General features: G+C 41.4%; 1 protein-coding gene across 2 annotated transcripts in view; it reads left to right on the forward strand.

The window, feature by feature from the left end:
- The window catches only part of pik3c2a (phosphatidylinositol-4-phosphate 3-kinase, catalytic subunit type 2 alpha), a 48,093-nt gene extending 24,918 nt beyond the window's left edge, over nt 1-23,175 (forward strand). For both annotated transcript variants that reach the window (XM_023400252.2, XM_087172339.1), the window contains exons 5-33: nt 714-834; nt 2,150-2,261; nt 2,492-2,571; nt 3,027-3,090; nt 3,850-3,996; nt 4,089-4,122; nt 4,261-4,501; nt 7,456-7,578; nt 7,745-7,912; nt 8,983-9,100; nt 9,627-9,769; nt 11,729-11,920; nt 12,265-12,358; nt 12,517-12,611; nt 13,115-13,295; nt 13,390-13,494; nt 14,257-14,349; nt 14,690-14,819; nt 15,601-15,737; nt 16,394-16,563; nt 17,398-17,554; nt 18,471-18,580; nt 18,916-19,123; nt 19,238-19,362; nt 19,666-19,783; nt 19,902-19,983; nt 20,441-20,547; nt 20,668-20,793; nt 21,039-23,175. In XM_023400252.2, the coding sequence (XP_023256020.1) occupies nt 714-834; nt 2,150-2,261; nt 2,492-2,571; nt 3,027-3,090; nt 3,850-3,996; nt 4,089-4,122; nt 4,261-4,501; nt 7,456-7,578; nt 7,745-7,912; nt 8,983-9,100; nt 9,627-9,769; nt 11,729-11,920; nt 12,265-12,358; nt 12,517-12,611; nt 13,115-13,295; nt 13,390-13,494; nt 14,257-14,349; nt 14,690-14,819; nt 15,601-15,737; nt 16,394-16,563; nt 17,398-17,554; nt 18,471-18,580; nt 18,916-19,123; nt 19,238-19,362; nt 19,666-19,783; nt 19,902-19,983; nt 20,441-20,547; nt 20,668-20,793; nt 21,039-21,221 (3,764 nt within the window). In that variant the 3' untranslated portion in view covers nt 21,222-23,175. The remainder of the gene's footprint in view (nt 1-713; nt 835-2,149; nt 2,262-2,491; nt 2,572-3,026; nt 3,091-3,849; nt 3,997-4,088; nt 4,123-4,260; nt 4,502-7,455; nt 7,579-7,744; nt 7,913-8,982; nt 9,101-9,626; nt 9,770-11,728; nt 11,921-12,264; nt 12,359-12,516; nt 12,612-13,114; nt 13,296-13,389; nt 13,495-14,256; nt 14,350-14,689; nt 14,820-15,600; nt 15,738-16,393; nt 16,564-17,397; nt 17,555-18,470; nt 18,581-18,915; nt 19,124-19,237; nt 19,363-19,665; nt 19,784-19,901; nt 19,984-20,440; nt 20,548-20,667; nt 20,794-21,038) is intronic.
- Nucleotides 23,176-23,475: the final 300 nt, after the last annotated feature.

Below are 23,475 nucleotides of genomic sequence, written 5' to 3' on the forward strand. Positions count from 1 at the left end.
TCCTCCCCTCTTGATATCATTCCACAACACAGCACACAGCGTTATTTCTTTGATTTGAGAACAGGTTTGATTTGAAGTGAAACTAGAGACGTTCAAAATATAGCTGGACAGGTTGTGGTTGGAGAGAAATTCCAACATCTGTAAGGTCTTGAGTTCCCACATCAGCAAATATGTGTCTGTTAACAGCCACTGAAACTCTACATGGTCATTTGGACTCATTAAGACTCATCAAGACTCTATGGGTGAAATGTAACCTTGACCTCTGACCCCTCAAATGCACTTTGTATATGTGTGGGTGAATTGGAATATGGTGTTGGAGGTGCCTTGACTTGAACCACCACAAAGCCATTTCTTGTCGATAAACCTTGCATCATGATGCTTCCCAGTAGTTGCTGGGGTACAGTATGTTGTGTAGTTGTTTTGGTTTAAAGGAACTTGACCTCATTTTCATTATGTCTTCTCTCTTTTTTGCTCTCTTCCATCATTCCTTTTCTTCCCTTTCCATCACTCTCTTCTTCCTCTCATATCTGTTTTTCACCAACCCTCCCTTCTCTCTGGCTTTCTGCTCTCCCTGCCCCTCCCTTCATATCGGTCTCATGTGGTTCCCCTTCTCTCCATCAATATCCCTGATCACCCTCTGTCCCTCCCTTTCTCCCTCCAATACTGTCGTCTCTGTTATCTTATCCTTCCATCCCTTTCTCCTCCTTCCTCAGTGAGTTCTCCAGTGGAGTTGTTGATCAGTCAAACCCTCTGCTGGGTCCACGATGACCTGGACCAGGTCGACTTCTCCAGCTACCTGCTCAAAGTCTGTGGCCAGGAGGAAGTGCTGCAGAAGTGAGTATACACAGCAAGTCCTGTTATGTTGCAGATTTTCAAAACCTGAGAAACTTTTTCCATTCTGACTTAGCTTTTTTTTTTGTTAATAATGTGTTTCATTTAATTATCTTTTCCTAAGCCACCTTCTCTCTGTCCCTTCCTTTCTCTCCCATTTGTCTCTCTTGCTTCACTCTGTCTTTTTCTGTATCACTCTAAACTTGGCATCCCCCCAAAATGTTGTACAAATAGGCCTTGCGGATGTTTCTATATCCCGCTCCACTCCCACCTCCACCACTCTTCTCCCTCTAATCTGGGCTACATGAGAATGGTTATCACCATACCAAGCCTTAAAGGCCCAGTACACCCAAATGTTCACAACTGAATATTTAATCTGTTGTGATTATAACTGCTGAGCAGATCAATGCTGTACAATCATACACTCACTAATCTTTACAACCTTGGACCAGCCATACTAAAAATGCACATAAACTATTACATTATCATACATATATCTATCTATTTTTGTCACTTCTTGTAGTAGTCATGGAGACAGTTAGAGATCTCATTTGCGTTTTGAATTTTGTTTTCTGCTACTTTAAGGAAAACTTTGAAACTAAAGCGCTCAGAGCCATTGTAGAAAAACCTGCAAATCATGATTATCGTGGATGCATAGATGCTCTCAGCAATTACTTCATTGCTACACCTGTAATTACAGTAAAGGCAGCACTTTCAGGTTTGGGCCTGAATCTGTGTAACATCTGCCAAATCCCAAATGTTGGTAGTGTTTGTTCTTAAAATATAATGTAGTGAGAGACAGCCACGCCAGTGAGAACTTGTTGAAACGGTAGCAAACTAATGCCTCATACACATGCTTTTCCCTTTTTTTTTGTCCTCACAATGTAACGTCTCTCTGACTGTGATCCAATAAATTCAGAGCCAAATAGCAGCCCTAAAGTTTATGTTGGACATGAGTTGTGGGTATTATCACACAGCAATGTCATAGAAAACCTTTGATACTGAGTAGGCGAGGGGGGGTGTTAATTTGTCTCGACAAGACAGTCTCATCACCTTCTCAAACAAAATTAGTGACAAAAATGATAATGATGCCAACACCATTTTGTTCATGTACTTTGTGAATTGCCCTAAACTGTAGACTAATATAATTTTACATTTCTGGTAAGTGTCCATGGTCTAAGATGGATAATCCACTGCAATAAATGAGTTCTTAGTCTCTGTGTTTTCCCTCTTTTTTCACTAACTGCTTGTTATTATCCTTAATATACCGTATAATGCGATTTTCATAACCTTGCCTCTCTGTTGCCCCGTGCCACAGTAAACACAGCCTAGGCAGCCATGAGTACGTCCAGAACTGCAGGAAGTGGGAGAATGAGATCACATTACAGCTACTCCCTCACTCCACCATGAGAAGAGACTTGGCACGCAGTGTAAGTCACTATATCGAGCTAACATATGAGCTCATGTGAACTTTATAGGATATTTTTACTAAACTGTGCAATAATGCAATTTTATAACTGCTGGAAACTGACAGCACATCATTGCCATTTGGTGAAATGATGATCTCAGCAATTTATAATGATCTCACTGAGTGCAAGCAACCTGTTCTCTTGGCAGCTTCAGTGCGTGGATGGTAAATCTTTACTGTTTTTTCCCTCAGGCGGAAGATGACAACTCTACAATAGACTTAGAGAAGCACCTGGGCCAGGTGGAGAGGCCTTATAAGGAGACTGTCACTAGGTATGAGGGTCCTGCACTGATTCTGAAAATATATGAAAGACCATCTAGTTATAAATCATAAGAATTTGTTTGCTATTGAAGAAATTCTCTGCAAAACATGATAGACTCCATTGACTGTTTAGTATTTTATTGTTTTCTTTTAGTTGCATCTCTAGTCAGGTCTTCAAAGGAATTACCTAGTTTTAGATAAATGTGTAGTTCTAGTTTGGTTTGCATGATTTTCTTCCTGCTCTCTCTCTCTCTCTCTGCTGTCTCTAAATTACCTGCACAGTTTGGTTTTCTTTTTGTAATTTTTATTATACTGAAACATTTTAAAGACTTAACAGAGGTCTCAAGTTATTTTTCACTAAAGTAAACTTTTCACATTCTGTCCTGATCTGATTAGCACTGATATACATGTATTGAAAGTGCTCCTGTCATTCCTCACTAATCTCTCTCTCTCTCTGTTCTTGCAGACAAGGCCTGGCTGACTATTTGGAAGGCTATCACAATCAAGTCAACATCTGCCTACAAAATGAGGTACACGTAGTCCCTTTGCAGGTCTGGGAAGTTCAGCAAAAGAATGGAAAACTATTTTGATCTTTATTACGGAAAACATAAAACAATCAAGACAAGTCTGGAAGTTTACCACCGCACTGTGCACTGTTTGTCTTTCCCTTTGGGAGTCTTTGTACAAATGTGTCAACCAGCTCGGTATATATCCACAGAATGTGCGCCCTACTCTGTTCAAATGTTTTACTGCATAGTGTCATGAAAGACTCCAGATATTGTTTTCAGATCTCATGAAGGTTTTGTGTTGATTCTAATATTTCACATATAAATGTTAGTAAACCAGGTCATTATTGAAGTGCTGGCTTTCTAGAAATGGCACATCTGTTTTCAGCCAGTCTGGGTTGTTGTGGAGCAATTAAATACAGACTGGAGTAATAATGGAGACCTACAGTACTGTACACCCCCCCCACCCCTAGACCAACTTAAACCTGATGATGTCATCAGGATTTATTCGAGTCAACCACAACAGAATCATATCGTGCAAAGTAATGTTGTTTTGAGCTTTGTTTATTCAAATGCCACATCAGGCTGGCTAGATGAGAATCTGTTTGATGTATTGTTGGTGGTAGTCTTGTAACAGAGGCCTCCTGATGTGTTCTTGACTTAAACAATGGGTTTGACTATTGACAAGCTGAAAACAAAAGTACACATCAGGGGGATCTCACTTTTACAACAGGCTGGCATGAACATTTCTGCTGTATCAACCTGCTCCATCTCTGTATTCAGAGCACCCAGTATAAGACAGTGGACCGTGTGGTACAGACTGTGAAGAACCTGTGCTGTGCTCTGGATGAGGTGGAGACCCAAGCCATCACAGAGGCCATCAAAAGGCTGCGACACTCTGTCAATTTACCCAGGACACGCTCACCCAAGGTGCGCTGTATGCACATATGCCTACTCATTCATACATAGTGTTTGTTTTAGTATAAGGTGTCTTTCTAAGACTAGCATGTTTTGCCTCGTAGATGGGGTCCACATCTTCTGGTCAGTCATCCAATGGTAAGTTCTGAACACACACTCACAGTTGCACTCACCCTTCGATCATTCAACTAGACTTTACAATGGAGAATTAGAATTTTTGTGGAAAAGAGTTTACCATAATATCTCTATGACCTGATCCTTACCTGACCCTGACAGGTCACGCCAGTCCTGTGGAGGAGAGCATGGCCTTGCTAACGCAGGCTGTCTACAACCTGGCCAAGCTCTACTTGCGCTCCTTCTGTCCTCCCTCCGCCTCCTTCAGCTCGCCTCCGTTGTCCCAGGCTGCAGATGAGGAAGCCGTTGAGGGGAGGAACAGCAAAGAAGCTTCTGGCACCACAGACCACCTTCAGTTCACCCTGTTCGCCTTGCACGGCATCCCAGGCAACTGGATCAGCAGGTAAACAGTTAGAGGATTAACACTGAATCACTGCTCTGTAATTCAATAAAAATATAAAAGCTGGGAAATAAATCATTGTTTGATATATAATGATAGCATGTGCGCAGCACTATGTTTGTATTCAAAGCTAGCACACATCATTATATTTTATGATACCAGAAGCTCAATGATGATATTTAATTGCAGCTTTGACACAGTAGAACCTAATTTACGCAGTATACACATTTGTAAATAGAGGTGTGTTCTGTTTGTTTTGTGCTTTGAATAACAGGAGAAACTGGTAATGTGACTCTATAGTTGATGATTCTGCTTCAAAGCAATAAATCCGTGTGTAATGCTTAAGCCTGAGGTTGGATATATATGCACCAGATAGTATTTTCCCACAAGTCTTGTCCAAACTTACTGTGAAATTGTATTTGAAGTACTCTATCCTCTGCTGAGGGACAATTAAAACCTCATCATGCATTTGTTCTTACATGATCACCCACCTCCTTAGTATTATTAGTGCCACCCACATTTCACTTTATTGTACTTATGTAAGATAGGATCAAAGGTGATGACAGAAGGCTGTTCAGAATTAGAAATCACTTTATATGTCAAGAATATAAAATGAATGCAGCAGCAGAAAAAGCTAAAAAAAAAATTCATGAGAAACCAAATATGATTTGTATTATAAGCTTGTATTAAAGCAGTTTATTGGTAAGTAGTGTATTTATTTGTAGCACAGTCTCACAGGCTGTGCTGTCACACCAGATAGTTTTGTTTTCTCCTACTAAACAAATGGCTCCGGTGTTGCTCCCCGTGTCTTATTTTTCCATCCCAGTGTCCAGTTTCACCCTGACTTTATCTCCTGCGTGTGTCTGGAACAGAGCTAAGCCAAATTTTCCATTCCCAGCTCTGTCACGCATCACGGACCAGTACATCAGTACATTTCTGTCGAGCCCTTTCCACAATACTAGGATCTTGCATGGTTCGAAATATCTAGAAACGCCATGAAAAAGGATTTTCTTACTCTAATTGCAGGAAAAACAAATCACACAGGAAGTCTGAGTGAATATGGGAAGATTGTGTTGTGACCAAATTCAGAGCTTCTGTCATTTCAGCAATTATCAGCGCTGAAGAATAGTCCTCAGCTATAGATTGTTGGGACTTTGATGTTTTATTGCTGAAAAATAAATTCGAATTATAACCCTGACTGTGATGGAGGCGGTTTTAAAAGCTTTCCTGAGAATTGCAGCAGTGCCTTCTTTCCATGGTAATTTTCTGGTCGGCCAGTGAGGCCTTCATAAAGAGCGGAACTGCTTAATAACAGGCCTATTTACTGCGGCACGGCCTCCCCCAGCAGCTATTTTAAGCCAGCACCAAACATTGCTGCAGTGACAGTCATTCCAAAGACACCTCCAAAAATATTTAGCTTCTCACAACCCAAGGCCAAAAGGAACACTGCAAGTACAGTATTTCGCAGCCCCGGCGAATAGCTAGGCATATCTGTTGTGTTGTGGTGTTACTGTAATGCTCCCTCATTGAAGTCAGAGTGTTTGGCGTTGCTGTGTGTCATCCATCTGGAGCCTCAGTAGATGCCACGGAACTGCCAGCATATTAGACACCATGACTAGGGGGGGAGCTGCCAACACAGATGGCACTGAGCAATGGATCAAGCCTGGAGAAGTGAAAATGTGTAACTGATGTGCTTGTATTTTCACTTGCATATGTGTCTCTATTTGAAACAGAGGTTATTTTTGGACGTATGGATCAAACCAAATGCTGGATATGAATGACGTGTTCACATTTTATTGCATTACTTGAAATATGAATCTCCCAGGTCTACACAATAAAATGTGCTTCAAGGACATTTATTCCTTTAGTTGTGTACTTGCATTGAGGTTACAGTGCTGTATTCAGATGCAAGCATTTAGAATTGATGGATGCTCCACCCACACAGGTGATCATGATTGACTGACAGCTCTCTCCCTAACCTGTAGATTATGCTGTTAGGTGATTACATTAATAATAGCTTCATTCCTTTTTAAATGTACTAGTTCCAGGACCCTGGTATAGTGTATGATGGCTCACTGTTATTAGTTCCACCTGTGCTTTTACTGTGAAGGTCTATTAATAGAGGACGTTTGGTGACCTCAGGTGAGTCTCAGCATGGCTCTGCCCAAATTGGGGCACAACAAGTCTAGTTTCAGAAATTGACAGAGCAGTGACTGCCCCTCACCTGTCCCTCATTACCACCAGTGTGTACCACCCTTAACCTGCAGCTGCTCCTGTGAAGCTACTCAGTGTCAGACTTTGGTTGTTCTACGAAGCTTCAGGCAGGCTGTGTTACTGTAAAGGAGAGTTGTAGTACTCTACAGTCTTTACAAGCCCCTTCACAGCCGTGATCCACCAGCATGGACGCTTTCACAGTGTTTTATGTTTTCTGATTAAAAACCTCTTCTCAGGTCTCTGTGGGTACGTACAGAGCAGCTTCCCTGAATAAAAATCAACTTGAGAATCAGAATAACTGAAAACACTTGGTGGGTGTTGAGAGCCTGATAATACTAGTACATACTGAATGCAGTTAAAACTATCAGTGGTCTGATTCAGACTAGTAGTTTGCTGGTTCAACTCCCAAACTGTCGAAAGTCTTGTTGGGGAACATGAACAAAATGTTGCCTCCTTCCTTACTTATGCGCTTCCCTTGAGCAAGACACTGTTTTCACCCCCAGTTTCTCTAGGCGTGTGCTGTTTAATTTACCCTGGATTAAAAAAACAAACAACTCCAGTGTCTCTCCGCTTTATATACAGTATGTTTTCCTACCGACAGCAGCCTGCATCAGTGCTGTGCTAGACAAATGTAATGAGTTTCTTTTAGTCTATATAACTTTTAATAAGCTGTAGATTGTGCATAAAGTTACATAAACACAGAGTTGATATTAATTGTGTTGTTGTGTGCTGTGTTGTTTCAGCTATGAGAAGTACTTCCTGATGTGCTCCCTCACCCACAATGGCAAGAACCTGTTTAAACCGGTCCAGTCCAAGAGAGTGGGCACATACAAAAGCTTCTTCTACCACGTCAAATGGGATGAACTGTGAGTGATTCCCTTGCCCTCTTTTCTTTCTTGCCTTTCTTTTCCTCTCCTATTTCCTCTCCAGTCTCTTCCATTTATTTACTGTTTGAAATTTACTTTACAACAATTGCAATGTACTGTTTGCACTGCTCTTCCATACTGCTGACACCGTCATTGTCTCTCCCAGGATCAACTTCCCCATAGCAGTAGCTGTGCTGCCACTGGAGTCCATACTGAGCCTGACTCTGTTCGGGGTGCTGAACCAGAATGCCGGTGGCTCCCCAGACTCCAACAAACAGAGGAAAGCTCCAGAGCAGCTGGGCAAAGTCTCTATGCCGCTCTTTGACTTCAGACGGTGAGGAGAGAGGAACAGCTGGTTGTGGCTGGATTCATGTTTTTCTGTATTTCCCCTGTTTGATATGTTCAAATCATTTGAGCTATTCATCAGAATAAACTGTAGAGGACCTCATACTCTTTAAACATACATAAGCTGAAAAATAACAACAAACCAGGCATGGACAAAAATATGAGAAAATGGTCCCTTGGGCACAGACAGGTAAAAAGCCCCCCACCCCTCTTTTATATGGACCCAAAGACTGAGGGGCCAGAGGCATTATATGTGTTCGGGTTTTGATTCTCATGAACGTGATATCTAATGATGAACGCCTTGAGAAATGTCTTCAAATTTGGCACAAAAATTCACTTCGACTCAAGGATGAATTGATTAGAATTTGGTGGTCGAAGGTCAAGGTCACTGTAACCTCACAACACACGTTTTTGGCAATAATTCACAAAATCCTACGCTACTTATGATGCAATTTAACACAAATGTCTAGTAGGATAAAATAGGTTATGACATTGTATATCCAGAAGGTCAAAGGTCACTGTGACATCATAATGTTCCGCAAAATCACCTCTGGCCATTATTCAGAAACAGAAGAGGAGACGGTGAACATATTTCCTGCAACATGACAGGTTGGCAGAGGGTTACAACCGTGAGGCGGTAATTCTAGTTTGTTTCTTTTTGTTTCTCTTTGTCTTAGTTTTGCATCTCTTTGGGGTTGTACTGCTTCCCTTTTGTTGAGCATCTCTTTGTGGTCATTTTGTGTCTTTTAACTGAGCACTGTGAGTTTCAAATAAGAAATACAAACACTGAGTTCATACAGATGCTTTGGTCCACTGGCCCCCTAACTTCTTGGGAACCCTGGGCCTGTGCCCAGTCGGGCTGTGCGGTAATCCATCCATGAAACCAGGAATGAACAAAATTTTTGTAGCATGTGGGGCACATACTGTAGCAACAGCAAATCACTGAAAGATCATGACAGTTTACATCTTTGCCACAGTGTAAAGATTGCTGTTTGTCAGATTGCTCTCTCTGATTGTTTTGGGTTTTGTTGGGGATTTATTGCTGCCTGTGTGTTTCAGGGTGCTTGCCAGGGGCAGCAGGCTGCTATGTCTGTGGACATCTGCCCAGGGAGCTGCCGCTGCCGCTGGCTCTACAGGCAGCCGCAAGAGGATGCCTACAGAGAGGATTATACTGCAGGTTGGTGGTGGTATTTGCAATATCTGTCATTTCAGTGGTTATAGAACTGCTCGTAGTCATGGTGCATTAATAGTAGAGGTTTTACTGGAATTCATTGTCAGAGTAGCATTTATAGATTTATATTTATAGATTTTGGTGTAGTAGTACAGATGTATGCAATAGTTGAAGCAGTCATTGTGGAATAGCTCTAGTGATCACAGAACTTAATTAGCAGCAGCCATTATAGTCATGATAAAAGTCCTACAAGTAAAACTAATTACTGTACTAGTGATAATAAATGTGGTGGTGTTAGTAGCTTTATTGGTGGAAACAATAGTACTGTGGTTTTAATTAAGTACTTGTCAAACTGTGTACCATCAACAAGCTTGTATTTTTGTTTTTATTCTACTTTTCTGTTTTTTTTTCTCAGTCATTTTCTTACAAATATGAAAGATCATAGGCTGCCAAGAAGAAATGTGTCATCTTGAGCTAAAATGACTTAAGATGAATAAACTGATCCAACCTTTGGTATTTGTGTCACCATCAGGTGGACTTCCCCAACACACCGGTGGATGTTTTATATGTGGGACCCAAGGAAGCCCCCAGCCCAGAGCCCCATTCTCTGGAAGAGCTGGACCCAGACCTTCGACGCAAACTAGAGAAAATCTGCAGCAGAGCTTCCAATTTTGGGTAGAGTAATTTCTAAACTATAAAACTATAATGGGGAGATCGCAATTCAAAAATTTGGATCTGAGAGTAAATATCATAAATACTTCTAACAATTAATGTGTCAGCCTTTTCTGCTGTTTCCATCACTTCAGATGTATGAGTTTGTAAGGGAAATCTAGTTTGCAGGATTGATTTCAAGTAAAAGCACTGGCATCAGTTAACATCACCAGAGAGATGGTTTTGATGTGCAAAACAGACTTTGTGCTTCGTGCACAAACACGAGAGGCTTGAAGTAGCTGCTGGATCGTTAATAAATTCTCCATTAAGTTCTGCATTAAACAAAAATGCAACAAAACAATAATGAATTCTTCTTTGCAACGTACTACCATGTGGATTAATGAGCATTAGGCCATGTGAGAAAGACAGCATCACTGAGGTTGTAATGGAGTGTTAGTCACTGGTAATAACAGTATATGTTTGAGCTCTTTTACTTCAGCAAAAATGTGACCTCAGGGAATCAAAACCACATTTTTAAAAAGTGTGTAGACTTGAAACGCATTGAAAAGGTGTGTAATGTTAAATACATGTGCTTCCAAATTATAACTGTAGTCAATTGACTGCTGGTTGGGCTTTTTGTAGACTTACAGCACTTAATGTTATGAGCGTTTTAAAAACATGCACAGAAACAGTATTTCTAGTTAAATTTATCCCCTTCAGCAGGCGGCTTTTTGGCTACCTCTCAGACCACCCCAAATCTGTTGGACTTACTAGATTTAAGTAGAGATTTTGAAAAATGCCACTGACTTTGCCAGCCACAGTTCCCCATTACGCCTTTATGTTGTCTGCTCCAGTGTGTCTGTTCTCTTCCAGCTGCTCCAGGCCCAGCTAAATGCTCTCTTTTGCCTGCTGCCAGCCAAATCTCCTCCACTCTGCCAACATCCATGAGTCTCAACCAGCGCTGTAGCACAGAGCGCTCTCTCACTGGGCTCTCACCGCCTGCTTGCTGTCCTGTCCATTCATTTCCCCAGCCTCTACGGGCACAAGACTTGTTGAGCTGCAGTTTCTCTGATCTGTCGTGCGTCGATTTAGCTGTGTGTGATGTTCCATCAATCCCTGAGGGAGAAGTTTTTATATTTATTACTACAGGGAGATCAGGGTCATCTACAGAACAGCAAATACTCTGGCAACTTCAGAAAGACGAATGTTAGCTGGCAGAGGTTGTTTGGCTTAAACACTGCTTCAGAAAGTGACATAGTGATATCTTTAAATTTAAGCTTTCGCAGCACAGCAGGACATGACTCACACTTGATCAATAGAGTTAAAGAAATTTTATTTCTTTGTGTGGCCTGTTGATTTAACAGATAGATGATTTCATTCTTGTACCTTTACTTGCCAAGGAAATGTTATTAGAACATGCCAGCTGTTTTATTTTCAGTTAGTTTCAAAGTTAAAAACTAATTTCAAGCTATCCTTAATAACTACTCTAATTGAGGATTATTACTTGAGATGGTGGAAGTTCTTCCAATGGGTGTTGTATTTCTTGCTCAAATGGACACTGAGGTGATTTACAGGAGCAGATCATTTATTGCTCACTTGCCCTTTACTGATTTTCTCAGATGTTCTGAGAAAATATGCACTGGTGACCTTACAATCGCATGGCTGTTAATATATTTAGCGTTGCATTTGTTTGATTCTGTTGAAGGGCTTTTTTTCTGTTGTCTGTTTTAAACATTATTGTTGATCCTGCCAACTAAACTCCACAGTCTGAGTCCCTTTATATTCTTAGTTTATGATCCGATGTTGAACCAGAGAGGGATTTTTTACATGCTGAAACACAAAGTAATAAATTTGACTTGCTCAGATTGATGAATAAGTCTGATTAACAAGATGTAAAGATGTATAACTTATAAATATCTTTATCTATTTGTATGTAAATACCATCCCACACATCTCCCCTCTCTGTTTCCGCTCTGTCTCCAGGTTGAAGCGGGCAGATCACCAGATCCTATGGGACCATCGACTCCACTGTCGGCGGGACCACCCCAGCAGCCTGCCCAAGGTGCTGGCCAGTGCACCCAGCTGGGACTGGGCCAGCATGGCTCACATCCACTCACTGCTCCACAACTGGCCGCCTCTGCCCCCCGTCACTGCGCTGGAGCTGCTCGACTCAAAGTAAGTCCTGTTCTCAATACTTATACACACAGTCAGTCTGTAGCATGGCGGGTCCCTGATAAACTTTAAATGATTTCAGTTTTCAAGAAGTAAGACATGTATTGTACTGTCTCTTAATATTGAAGATAGTTTATTGTTATATATTAGTTGTTTAACTTAGTTTGTGATCGGAGAACTGATCTTCGTGAAGCTAAAGTCAAGTTTGAAGTCTGGTGGAATAAAGTCTCTTTTCCATTTTAACTGTACAGATCTTTTGTCGTTGAATGCATTCTAATTGTGTGTGTGTGTGTGTGTGTGTGTGTGTGTGTGTGTGTGTGTGTGTGTGTGTGTGTGTGTGTGTGTAGGTTTGCAGATACAGAGGTGAGAAGTGTGGCTGTTAGTTGGATTGAGACGAGCAGTGATGATGAACTAGCTGGCTATCTGCCACAGCTTGTACAGGTACAGCTAAAAAATACTTTACATTTAAAGCACTTTTAAAACACTCAGTCATTTTCATTGAGTCATTGAAACTCTCACATTCATTCACCAAACGTCACTGTCACTCACAATTCCTCCATTTATGATTCTTAGTCCCTTTTCTCTTTTGTCTTTTCCAGGCCTTAAAGTTTGAGTGTCACCTAAAGAATGCCCTTGTCATGTTCCTGCTGTCCAGAGCACAAGGCAACATCAACATCGCCCACTACCTCTGCTGGTGAGTCCACATCTGCACTGAAACAACCACCAATACAGATCTGTTTTATAGAAGCTGAAGTAAAGAAACAGGCTCCAGAGTGTTTAGATTGCTGTTTACAGCATTATTTATCTAACCTGACACACATGTTCATAGTATTATGTATCTAACCACAAGCTTGCCTGATTTCCTCTAATATTCATATTCATCGCTTTCTTTTTCCCATAAGCGACTCATTTAAGTTACTTATCAAAACTAAGAGATACCTTGTAATTTAATCTTTTTAAATTATGATATCAGTGTTGAGGCTCTCTGTAGAGACTGTAGTTATAGTCACCCGTTGAATCCAACTCCCTACACCACACTTACAATTGCTGCTGAGTTCATCATCACTTCTCCCAGGACAAAATTATCATTTTACACTGTGTTTAGCAGTTTGATGCTGATTGTTTAAAAATAAAATCGGAGTCCAGGATGAAAGAGTCATTTAAATGTTGACTGTTGTGATGTGTTAATGGCTGCAGGCTGCTAAAGGACGCAGTGCAGGATCCTGCCTGGGGCCGGCGATATGAGCGGGTGCTGGGTTCCCTGCTGTGTCTGTGCGGAGCCAAGCTGAGGTCCGAGCTGGAGAAACAGAATCATTTGGTCACCCTGCTGGGAGCCGTGGCCGAGAGGGTCCGGCAGGCAGGGGGGTCCACACGACAGGTTAGTGCAGTTGTGATCCGACTGTAAGATTGAACTTTACTATATTGTGCATGTGGATGATAATATCTGTGTGTTTATTTTGGTGTATGTTCAGGTGGCGCTGCAGGAAGGCCTTGAAAACGTTCAGAACTTTTTCCAGAGGAACACCTGCCGACTGCCTCTCAGCCCCAGTCTGGTGGCCAAGGAACTAAACATCAAGGTAACACACGCACACACACACACACACACACACACACACACACACACACACACACAATACACAGGCCTTGAATAATGAAAAATTTACACAATATTGCACAAACAAAATCTGCAACTCCGTAATGTTCAGCTAGGATTATATGTAGTGAATTAATAGTAAAAACTCTGAATATGAATCTGCAGAAAGCAGGAAAACAAGAAAAGCCTCAACTCTACTGTTGGTCAAGAAACAAGAAGACAACCAGATGCTCTTTGTAGAACCTATGAGGCTTAAACCGCAGAGAAAATTAGCTCATTAAACTACAGTTTCCCGAAAATATAAAACACATGCATGCACATATTCTCAAATATCATACAGATATTCATCATAGATAATGAGATACTTCAGTCAGTGCTATCATACTGTCTGCGTATATTCTCTTAAGTAATAGGAGAGATCACTGCTCGGCACAAAAGGTATTATGGGAGATAAAGTAGCTTTTAATCAGCTTCCTCCTCTGGTTCAGCAGCCTGCTTGACTAAATAGAAACTGTTATTATTTAATTGATAATTAAATATAGACTCCAGTTACACTTGATATTAATGGATCTCTTTTATGGATATGATCTACACACTGTGTGTCTAAGTTCCATTACATCAGTGTTTTTGGTTTAACCACCAACAATAAAGGAAGACGTGCTAAGATCCTGTTGTCCTGGTATATTGCAACATTAGTGTGATGTAATGCAGAAGATAAAATCACACTGTGTTTATTTGCGTGTAGGCCTGCTCCTTCTTCAACTCCAACGCAGTTCCCCTCAAGTTGGCCCTGGTCAACGCCGACCCACTGGGAGAAGAGATCAACGTTATGTTCAAGGTACTGTATACACACACACACACACACACACACACACACACACACACACACACACACACACACTCAGTGGAAAATCCTGAAAATGAACCCTATGAACAGCCATCAGTATTTCATGCAAAACGTGAAAACTGGTTGTTTTGTGTCTTTCACACGCACTTCATAAGTGTAAACTGGGAAGTTGTTATCAGGTACATCAACACTTGTTGTAAGCAACTGTTGTTTACATGCTTCTCAGCTGAACACTGCACCCCCTGGTGGCTGAAGTGAAATTGAGCCGGTAATAACAAAAGTGCAGCGAGTGAGTGTAATCTGTGTCTCCGTCTGTCTGACTGTGCATCAGGTTGGAGAAGACCTGAGGCAGGACATGTTGGCCCTTCAGATGATCCGCATCATGGACCGCATCTGGCTCCAGGAGGGGCTGGACCTCCGCATCGTCAACTTCAAATGCATCTCCACCGGCAAAGACAAAGGTAACAGAACGAACACAAACGCTCAAATCAGTCAACTTTTAAATGTCCCTCTCTAACCGAAGCACACACGTACTGTAGTAACACTCTACATTATGTAGAAGGAAACATAACTGTATAATTGTTGAAGACAGTGGATGAATATAGTTATCAGCCATTCTTGATCTTTGCTGGTCAGAAGGATAATGACCTTTCTGACTGTTTCAGTCTGGCCACAGGAAGTTCACATCACTTTACTCAAGTGTTATATTATAAGAAGGAAGTATTCAGTTGCTGTCAAATGACACAGGAAGAAACAGTGAATACAATCATGTAACAAACTTAAAACTGTCATCAACCAACCATAAAAACCTTTTCTTTTTTTTTTACTTTCCAACAGCTGATAATGATCATTGCACAGACATTTGTTCTCCCCCCCCCCTATATCACAGACCTTTTAAGCCCCCACACTTCATCCAGGCCCCTCAGATCGTCAGACACGGGCCATCTCACCGTCCCTTGCACTCACTTGAAACGCAGAGGTGACTGCACTTTCTCAGTCATGGCCCCCAGACTATGGAATAGCCTGCCCTGTCAGTCAGATCCGCCCCATCCACTGACTCTTTCATATCTTGGCATACAAACATATTTATTCTCTTTAGCATTCGAGCTAAGATAAGCAGTCTCCCTCATTTGGTCTGCTTGCTTGTTTTTATCATGCTATTTTGCTTTCTGTTGAAGTTTTGATAGCGCTGACTGTTGTGTGCTTGCTTTGTTTTAATAAAAGTTGTGATGTGTTATCCAGGCATGGTTGAGCTGGTGCCATCCTCCGACACACTGAGAAAGATCCAGGTGGAGTACGGCGTCACCGGATCCTTCAAAGACAAACCTCTGGCAGAGTGGCTCCGCAAGTACAACCCTGCTGAAGACGAGTATGAGAAGGTACACGCTCATGCACGGTTAAAGGAGAACAGCTGTGGAACATGTTATGCCATCATGTAGTGTAGTTGTTGTCATTGTTGCTAAGAAAGCATTACACACACAGCTACTTATAACAAACGTTAATCATGTGACAGAGTATTAATTACACATGCTTTTTGATGTCTTATGATGTAAAGCAGATGTGTGAAAAATGTACTAAATGTACTACTAATACTATTAAATATTAAATATTAAAACCGTAATTTTCTTTTGACACAATGATTTGGAGTTAAAAACATATAGCGAATGTACTCTTGAGGTTTATGGCAGCTGTAGAACAGAATGACCTTTGACACCTATAAATGTGAAACCTTACTCCCAACTCAACTTCTGACCCTGAAAATCTACAACTTCAGCAGGACGCAGGCATAAACTTGTGATTAAATGGAGCTCTGCTATTTTTGAGGCTGGTGACTACAGTGTGTTTTTATGCCACTCTGCAAAATAATTTCATAACTTCTGGGTTTGCATAAAACCCCTGGAAACGTAGGGAGTGCCTCTTGTCACTCTGTCTTTTCAAGCATTTAGGCTTTTGTCCTCCTGAACAAAATCAGCCAGTATTACAGCTGAACCTAAAGCCTCTGCTTCACTCTCTCTCTCTCCTTTCTTCTTGTTAGGCATCAGAGAACTTCATCTACTCGTGTGCAGGATGCTGTGTTGCAACGTACGTACTCGGGATCTGCGATCGCCACAATGACAACATCATGCTGCGCTCCACCGGTCACATGTTCCACATTGACTTTGGCAAGTTCCTGGGCCACGCCCAGATGTTTGGCAGCTTCAAAAGGTGAAAATCAGTTGTGCTCATTGGTGTGTGTATTCATGTGTATTCATGCGAGTGCTTGTCATGTAAAACATGCTTTAGTATGCTATCAGGGTTTAAAAGTGGTGTACCAGGATGTTCATTGGTGTCTTATTGTTTTTATTATCAAGTAGTTATCAGTATGTAGGTGAAAGGTCGTGTACCAGCTGAGCTCACCGGGGAATGCTGACACGCAATCCTAAAGGAATACATAGAGACTGACCCAGGGTTGCTTTACCCATTACAATGATGATACATTGACACAACATTGTCCTGATTGTAGTGTGGCTAAGGTGTTAACATGCAGCACCAGAGGGAATGATTCAGTGACGACACAGATATGGTTATGATGTTAATTTGTATAAATATAAATTGGTAAGTTAATTAGCAGGTCTGTCTCTAAGAAACTGAATGACCCACAATTCCTTAGTGGGTCACTGTGTTTCAGATGTAGGAGTAAGCATTTCTGTGCAGCAAGATTAATATGTTTTCGGGCATGACCTGTTTTCATCGCACAATCACTCACGTTCCCTGCTGGGATCTGTCCAGGTGGGCCGCCCTACAACCTCACCTCACTGCTATTTTTGGGCTCTTGAGCATCATCACTGAGGTGCTCAGTGGTTTTGATGTAACGTGCTGAAGGCTGCCCCTGTGGTAGTCCTGATGTTAGAGGTAAAGAAGTGCTTTCACTTTCAGGATCCAGACTTTCCCAGGGATGTAAACCAAAGACCTTTGATCCACAAACCTTGTTTTCTAACTTCTTGGCTTTTCAGAAGCTGAATTTAAATCTTCTCTCCTCCCCTCCCTCTTTCCCATCAGGGACCGGGCTCCATTCGTGCTGACGTCTGACATGGCGTACGTCATCAACGGAGGCGAGCGTCCGACCAGTCGTTTCCAGCTGTTTGTAGACTTATGTTGTCAGGCCTACAACCTCATCCGCAAGCACTCTGGTCTTTTCCTCAACCTGCTGTCACTGGTGAGACAGAACACACACATACATACACACACATCACTGATACATGAACACAGCAGTTATTTACACACACAGACATGGCAGAGAGGAATGGAGCAGTGTTTGTATTAAGGTTGTGCAGCTGACATTTAGTTGTGGTTGATACCTCTGTTGTAGAGTAGTTGCTGTAGATTCTTGTTCTTGTATCTTTATGCTGTACTTACTATGTTTCTGTCTTCAGACTTGTTTGTGTGTTTCTCAGCAGTTTTAGCCTTTTCGTTACGTCCTCCCTGTTCAGCTGAAGCATTTTCTTTTGCACCTGCGAGAGCCAGGAGACCAATATATGCAGACAAAGAGCAGTAGTGCCTTGATAATAAATCAGGACTTCACTGTTGTGCTGGAAATGTCAGTTTAGAATATTCTTTAGTGTAGTTGGCTACTTTATGTTGTTTCTCAAGAGTTTTTGCTGTATATTCTATTTCTAATGGTGGGGTGTATTTGTATCACCTTTCAAACACAAAGGCCGTTCAGAGGGCTTTACATAAGGCATAGTAATGCATCAAAACAACATTTAAAAGGTAATGAGGGAAATTGAAGATTTTATTGTGTAGTTTGTTGTTACATTGTCTGTGGTTATGACTTTATTCTGAAATAATAGATCAATCATGCAAAATGACTGACAGCCTGAAAGCCAAAAAACATATTATAATACTATTAGTGTTACCATTCTGTTTAGTGGTTTAGTCTTTCTGTGCCATTTTGAAGATTAAATCTTTATTGTACTGTTAAATGTAGTATAATCCTTTTTTTGATAATGTTTCTGAACAGCATGATGGGTAATAGATAGGTACATCTGCTAAACAACTCTGGAAAGGAATGATTCGAAAAATGTATTTGAACTTGTGTCCATGTCTTCTCGTTGTGTGTCTTTGTGTCATAGATGACGTCGTCAGGCCTCCCAGAGCTCACCGGCTCTCAGGACCTGAAGTACGTGTTTGACGCTCTGCAGCCCCACAACACAGACGCTGAGGCAACTATCTTCTTCACCAGGTAAACACACCACAGCGTCTTTTCTTTCTGTCCTGATTTTTTTTTTTCTGTTATAAATTCAGAATCCACCAGGTGGCAGTATAGGCATAGGACAGACAAGAATAGGTCCTGTCTCACATTACAGCAACAAAAACCCCTGACACACTAGGAGCGCTATCATGTGTCCATAATGTATAATACCAGTCAGGCTGGATTGGAACTAAGCCTCTTGACAGAACATATGCTTTGATAAAGCCTTAGGTCAAAACAGCGTATTGAGATTTGTGTTTGTGTCTCACCACCACCTCATCTCTCTCTTATTTCCCCTGTGTTTTCTCGCACCACATTCTCTGCAGGTTAATTGAGTCCAGTCTGGGCAGTGTGGCCACCAAGTTCAATTTCTTTATCCACAATCTTGCCCAGCTACGATTCTCTGGTCTGCCAACCAACGACGAACCCATCCTGTCTTTCTCCCCCAAGACCTACACCCTGAAACAGGAGGGCCGCATCCTCCACGCCTCCATCTTCTCCTTCCAGAAGAGATACAACCCCGACAAGCATTATGTGAGTCCTGCTGTGCCAGACTCGTCTTAAGACTAGTTTTCTATAGTCCACCACATCTCTGTATGTACACTGGAAATGTACTGAGACCTCATAATCCCTGTCCTCTCTGTGCAGACGTATGTGGTGAGGATCCTGAGGGAAGGTCAGAATGAGCCTCAGTTTCTCTTCCGCACTTTTGATGAGTTCCAGGAGCTCCACAACAAACTGACCATACTGTTCCCTCTCTGGAAGCTGCCATGGTAGGACATCACCTCGCCTCTGACCCTCAGCCTCTTTATATCTCAGTTACTCATCTGGTTTCCAATAGGAGTCGGTGATACAGTACATTTCCTTTATAACACATCAGGGCTTATCACAATGTGTGTAGCAAGTTGAATAGTAAGTTTTTTCACCTTATGCTGTATGGTTTAATACTCCCAATCTTCAAAACACAAATTTCCTACTTAACGTAAACCCTGTTTCTATGCAAATTCTACCTCAAGAGGAGAGTGACATCAGCTTCTTTGATAGTAAATATACCATGGCTCTCTCCTTACCCCTAGTTTCCCTAACAAAATGGTGCTTGGCCGCACCCACATTAAAGAAGTGGCAGCCAAGAGGAAGCTGGAGCTCAACAACTATGTCCACAACCTGATGAGGAGCTCCACAGAGGTCACCCAGGTACACACACACACACACACACACACACACACACACACACACAGACACAGACACAGACACAGTAAGCGTCAGTAATGTGAAAATGGCAGTGAAGTAATCCCATGTTCTCCGTTTCCAGTGTGATCTGATCTACACCTTCTTTCATCCAATTGCACGGGATGACAAGACAGACGGTTTAGATGCCACACCCAAAGCACCAGGTAAATACCTGCGCTTTTCATTTCCATTCTTCAGGCATGTGTCATACTTCTCACAACATACGTGGTTTTGGTTTCTTTACGAATGCTCCTCCTTATGTTTTTTTTAGGCAGCATTAGTACTAAAACAATATGGCAATAATGTTGATAATTTCTTAAGTCAATTATTGAGTAACAAAGACAGTTTTTACTCTCTGTCACTGAAGTCTTCCCTTAATCAAAAACAGAAAATGTACTGACAGCATAGAGCCAGAACAACTGAAACAAAAACAATCAAGTGTTCATCACTGTGTAAAATGTGCACTCTCATTTAGAAGGAACACAAATAGCAGAAGATTCATTCTGATAATTTAATGTACTGTAGCCTTTATTTTGAATTGTTTGTACCTACATTGAAGAACTTGTGTATCCTTCTAAGTCCAACTTCATGAATGTGATGTGTGATATTTGACTGTTGCAGAGCCTCCGCTGAGTCCCACCTCTGGTCGAGTTGAAGGAGAAGTGAAGCTCTCAATCTCCTACAGGAACAGCACTCTGTTCATCATGGTCATGCACATCAGAGATCTGGTAAAGACTGATGATTTAATACACATCCTGAGATGCTGCTTTGACAGAAAGTTATACTGTTGAATTCTTCTTTTGTTTATCCAGCTTTTGTCATACTAATAATCATCTGCTGCCCTTCAGGTTTCTGAGGATGGAACAGATCCCAACCCGTATGTGAAAACCTACCTGCTTCCAGATCCACACAAGACTTCCAAACGCAAGACAAAGATCTCGAGGAAAACCAGGAACCCAACTTTCAATGAGATGGTTAGGACAGCATGAATATTATTGCCTCATTTTATATATTTATAGTTCCTGAACTTTAGAATGGCTTTGATTTTAGAAATGTAAAGGTTATAAGCTTCCTTTAAAGTTTTTCTTTTGGTAAGAACATGCAGTTAACTGGGTCATCCAAACCCAAGGCGCATGTGAACAGCTGAACCAAATGAGAATCTTGTGGCCAATAACCAGAACAAACCCTTTGCTCACTTCCTCCTGCTCTCTCTCCACAGCTGGTGTACAGCGGCTACAGCAAGGAAACCCTGGGCCTGCGGGAGCTTCAGCTGAGCGTGCTCAGTGCTGAGTCGCTGCGTGAGAACTACTTCCTGGGCGGCATCACGCTCAGACTCAAAGACTTTGACCTCAGCAAGGAGACGGTCAAGTGGTACAAACTTACGGCCGTCCCCTACTTCTAACCGCCCCCCACCTGCTTCTCCCTGAAGCCAGGAACGACTCTCCAGACAAAAGCTGCATTCACTTCATATGGGAAAGGCAGCAGATGTGGCCTTACTTGAAAATACTGGTCACCTCAGCTTTCAGTTCATAAAATACAAGTTCAGAAGTTTAGGGTCCAGAGATGGACCCTCATTTTTTAATGGGATTTCTGACATCATCTAATCGGAAGTATAGGAAGTGATATTTTCAGTTAAAATCTAACAAACCAAATGGACCGTTTCTTTCACATGGATCATCTTGTAATTAGTATTCTAAAGATCATCATCATAGCAGGACACAGCTGTGCTTATTGCAGAAAAACATTTGTCACTAAATACACGCGTTGTATGCAACTGATGCAACTACAGAATTTCATCATGCCATCCGCACATCTTCAAGAAAGGTTGAAAACCTCAAAGTCACAGCTTATAACCATCAACGTGTTGCCTCAGAGGTTATTCCCATATGACATGAATGCAGAATAAAAATTCCTTCAGACACAAAGAATGACTGAACAGGCTGATTCACACGCCCTCAAAGAGGATCCTGCTCTCCATTCTTTGCTAGTTCTCTCTCCCTCTTTTAACTAATCAAGATTGTTTCTGTGACAAACAATCTCCACTTATTTTGTCTCTCTTTTTCCTAAACTATAACGAAGAGGTGTAATGTTTTGTACATTTTGATATTAGAGGACCAAAACGGCTTACTTACAGAAGAGTATATATAGATTGACACATTTATTTTTTAAGGAATAGAAAGGGGGCTCATTTTTACATTTTCCTTGTTTATTTTCTATATAGACAAATAGGAGGCGTCAGGGTTTCCTGCTTTGCAACAGACACTTCTGGGTAGAATAGTCCAACACACCAGATTCCAGGAGATCAACAGTGACCTTATGATTCCCCAAGAAAGTGCCAAAATTAATGAGAAGGACGGCAAATCAAACCACTCTCCCCAACAGGGAGCTGAACAGGGTGCCTTTGTTTGTGCTCACAATCTCTTTTTAATGCTCGACTTGGCCTTATTGCTATATATATTTTATTAACAATGTGATATGTCCTTATTAAAGAAGAATCTATATTCTGTAAAGCTATATCAGTAGTTCTTCCAGAGCAGGTTTTTTTTTGTAACAGTGGACTGCCACTAAATGCACACTACCAGGTCTTTCTCTCATGGTATTACTTGACTATTTTCACACAGCACACCTTAAAGGGGAATTTGTATCATAAGCTTTGGAACACGCTCTTGTATGTGCTCTGGATGAAGAGATTATGGTTGCCCAATAACGCTGATTCTAAGTCTGTTCAGCGCTTCCTTCAGGTGGTTCAAAACCACAATGCAGACTTGCAGAATGCAGTTTAGCAACTGAGTCTGGACATGAGGCTGTTTCAGCTCGGGCAGCAATACCACACTCACTCCCAGTGCCTAATGGTGGTGTAATGACGCCGTGATAAGTAACTGGCCAAATGGTTAGCAATAACTTAAACTGCCAGTGAAGTCCAGATGCAGTCAGGTTTCAGGATATTTAAGCGAGAAAGTGCAAACTGAACACAGATCAGTGCAAAAAAAGGCAACTTTAACTTAAACATCTTCATAAAAAGGGAACAAGATCCTGAGCAAGAAATTAGCTGCTTTCCTCTCCACTCGCTAACTATAAATCTAAAGTTGTTGTTAATGTTTAATAAAGAAATTATGAATTTATCTGAGAGGTTTTTTAAGAGAAGATCTACAAGACAATTATGATTTACGAGCAACACTCACACTATAAATATTAGTGACTTGATCCACTCTTTTAGTGACTGTACAAAGAAAGCAAGCAGAGTTTGTATTAACATGGCCAGTTATTTATTCTTAATTGGTGACCTGTAACCTGAACGGATCAGTGTGTACTGTAATCCCTCTTTCCTAAAGCAAATTAAATGTTTTTGGAACAAATATGATGCGACTATTGTTTCTGTTGTGTAAAATGTGTTGGATGTAAATAAGGTTTGAATTCATTCAAACCACTTATGGGAATATACTGAATAAACAGGATGCTTCATTACATGCAGGTGTGAGTTTGACAAGTTAAAGGCTGATTGTATTTAATTGATCATCTACATTTAACCAACTGGTCCAGGGTTACAACCTGGTGTCGGTGCAGTCAGTCCTTTGTGACTTAACTGTGAAGAAAGGCTGCTGGTTGTGTGCCTTTAAAGTTTTAATTTAAAGTTTAGTTTCTACTATGGCTCAAGG

Source organism: Seriola lalandi, unplaced genomic scaffold (genome assembly GCF_002814215.2).
Source record: "Seriola lalandi dorsalis isolate HSWRI2012SDOR001 ecotype SW California unplaced genomic scaffold, Sedor1 jcf7180002052274, whole genome shotgun sequence".
Taxonomy (NCBI): Eukaryota; Metazoa; Chordata; class Actinopteri; order Carangiformes; family Carangidae; genus Seriola; species Seriola lalandi.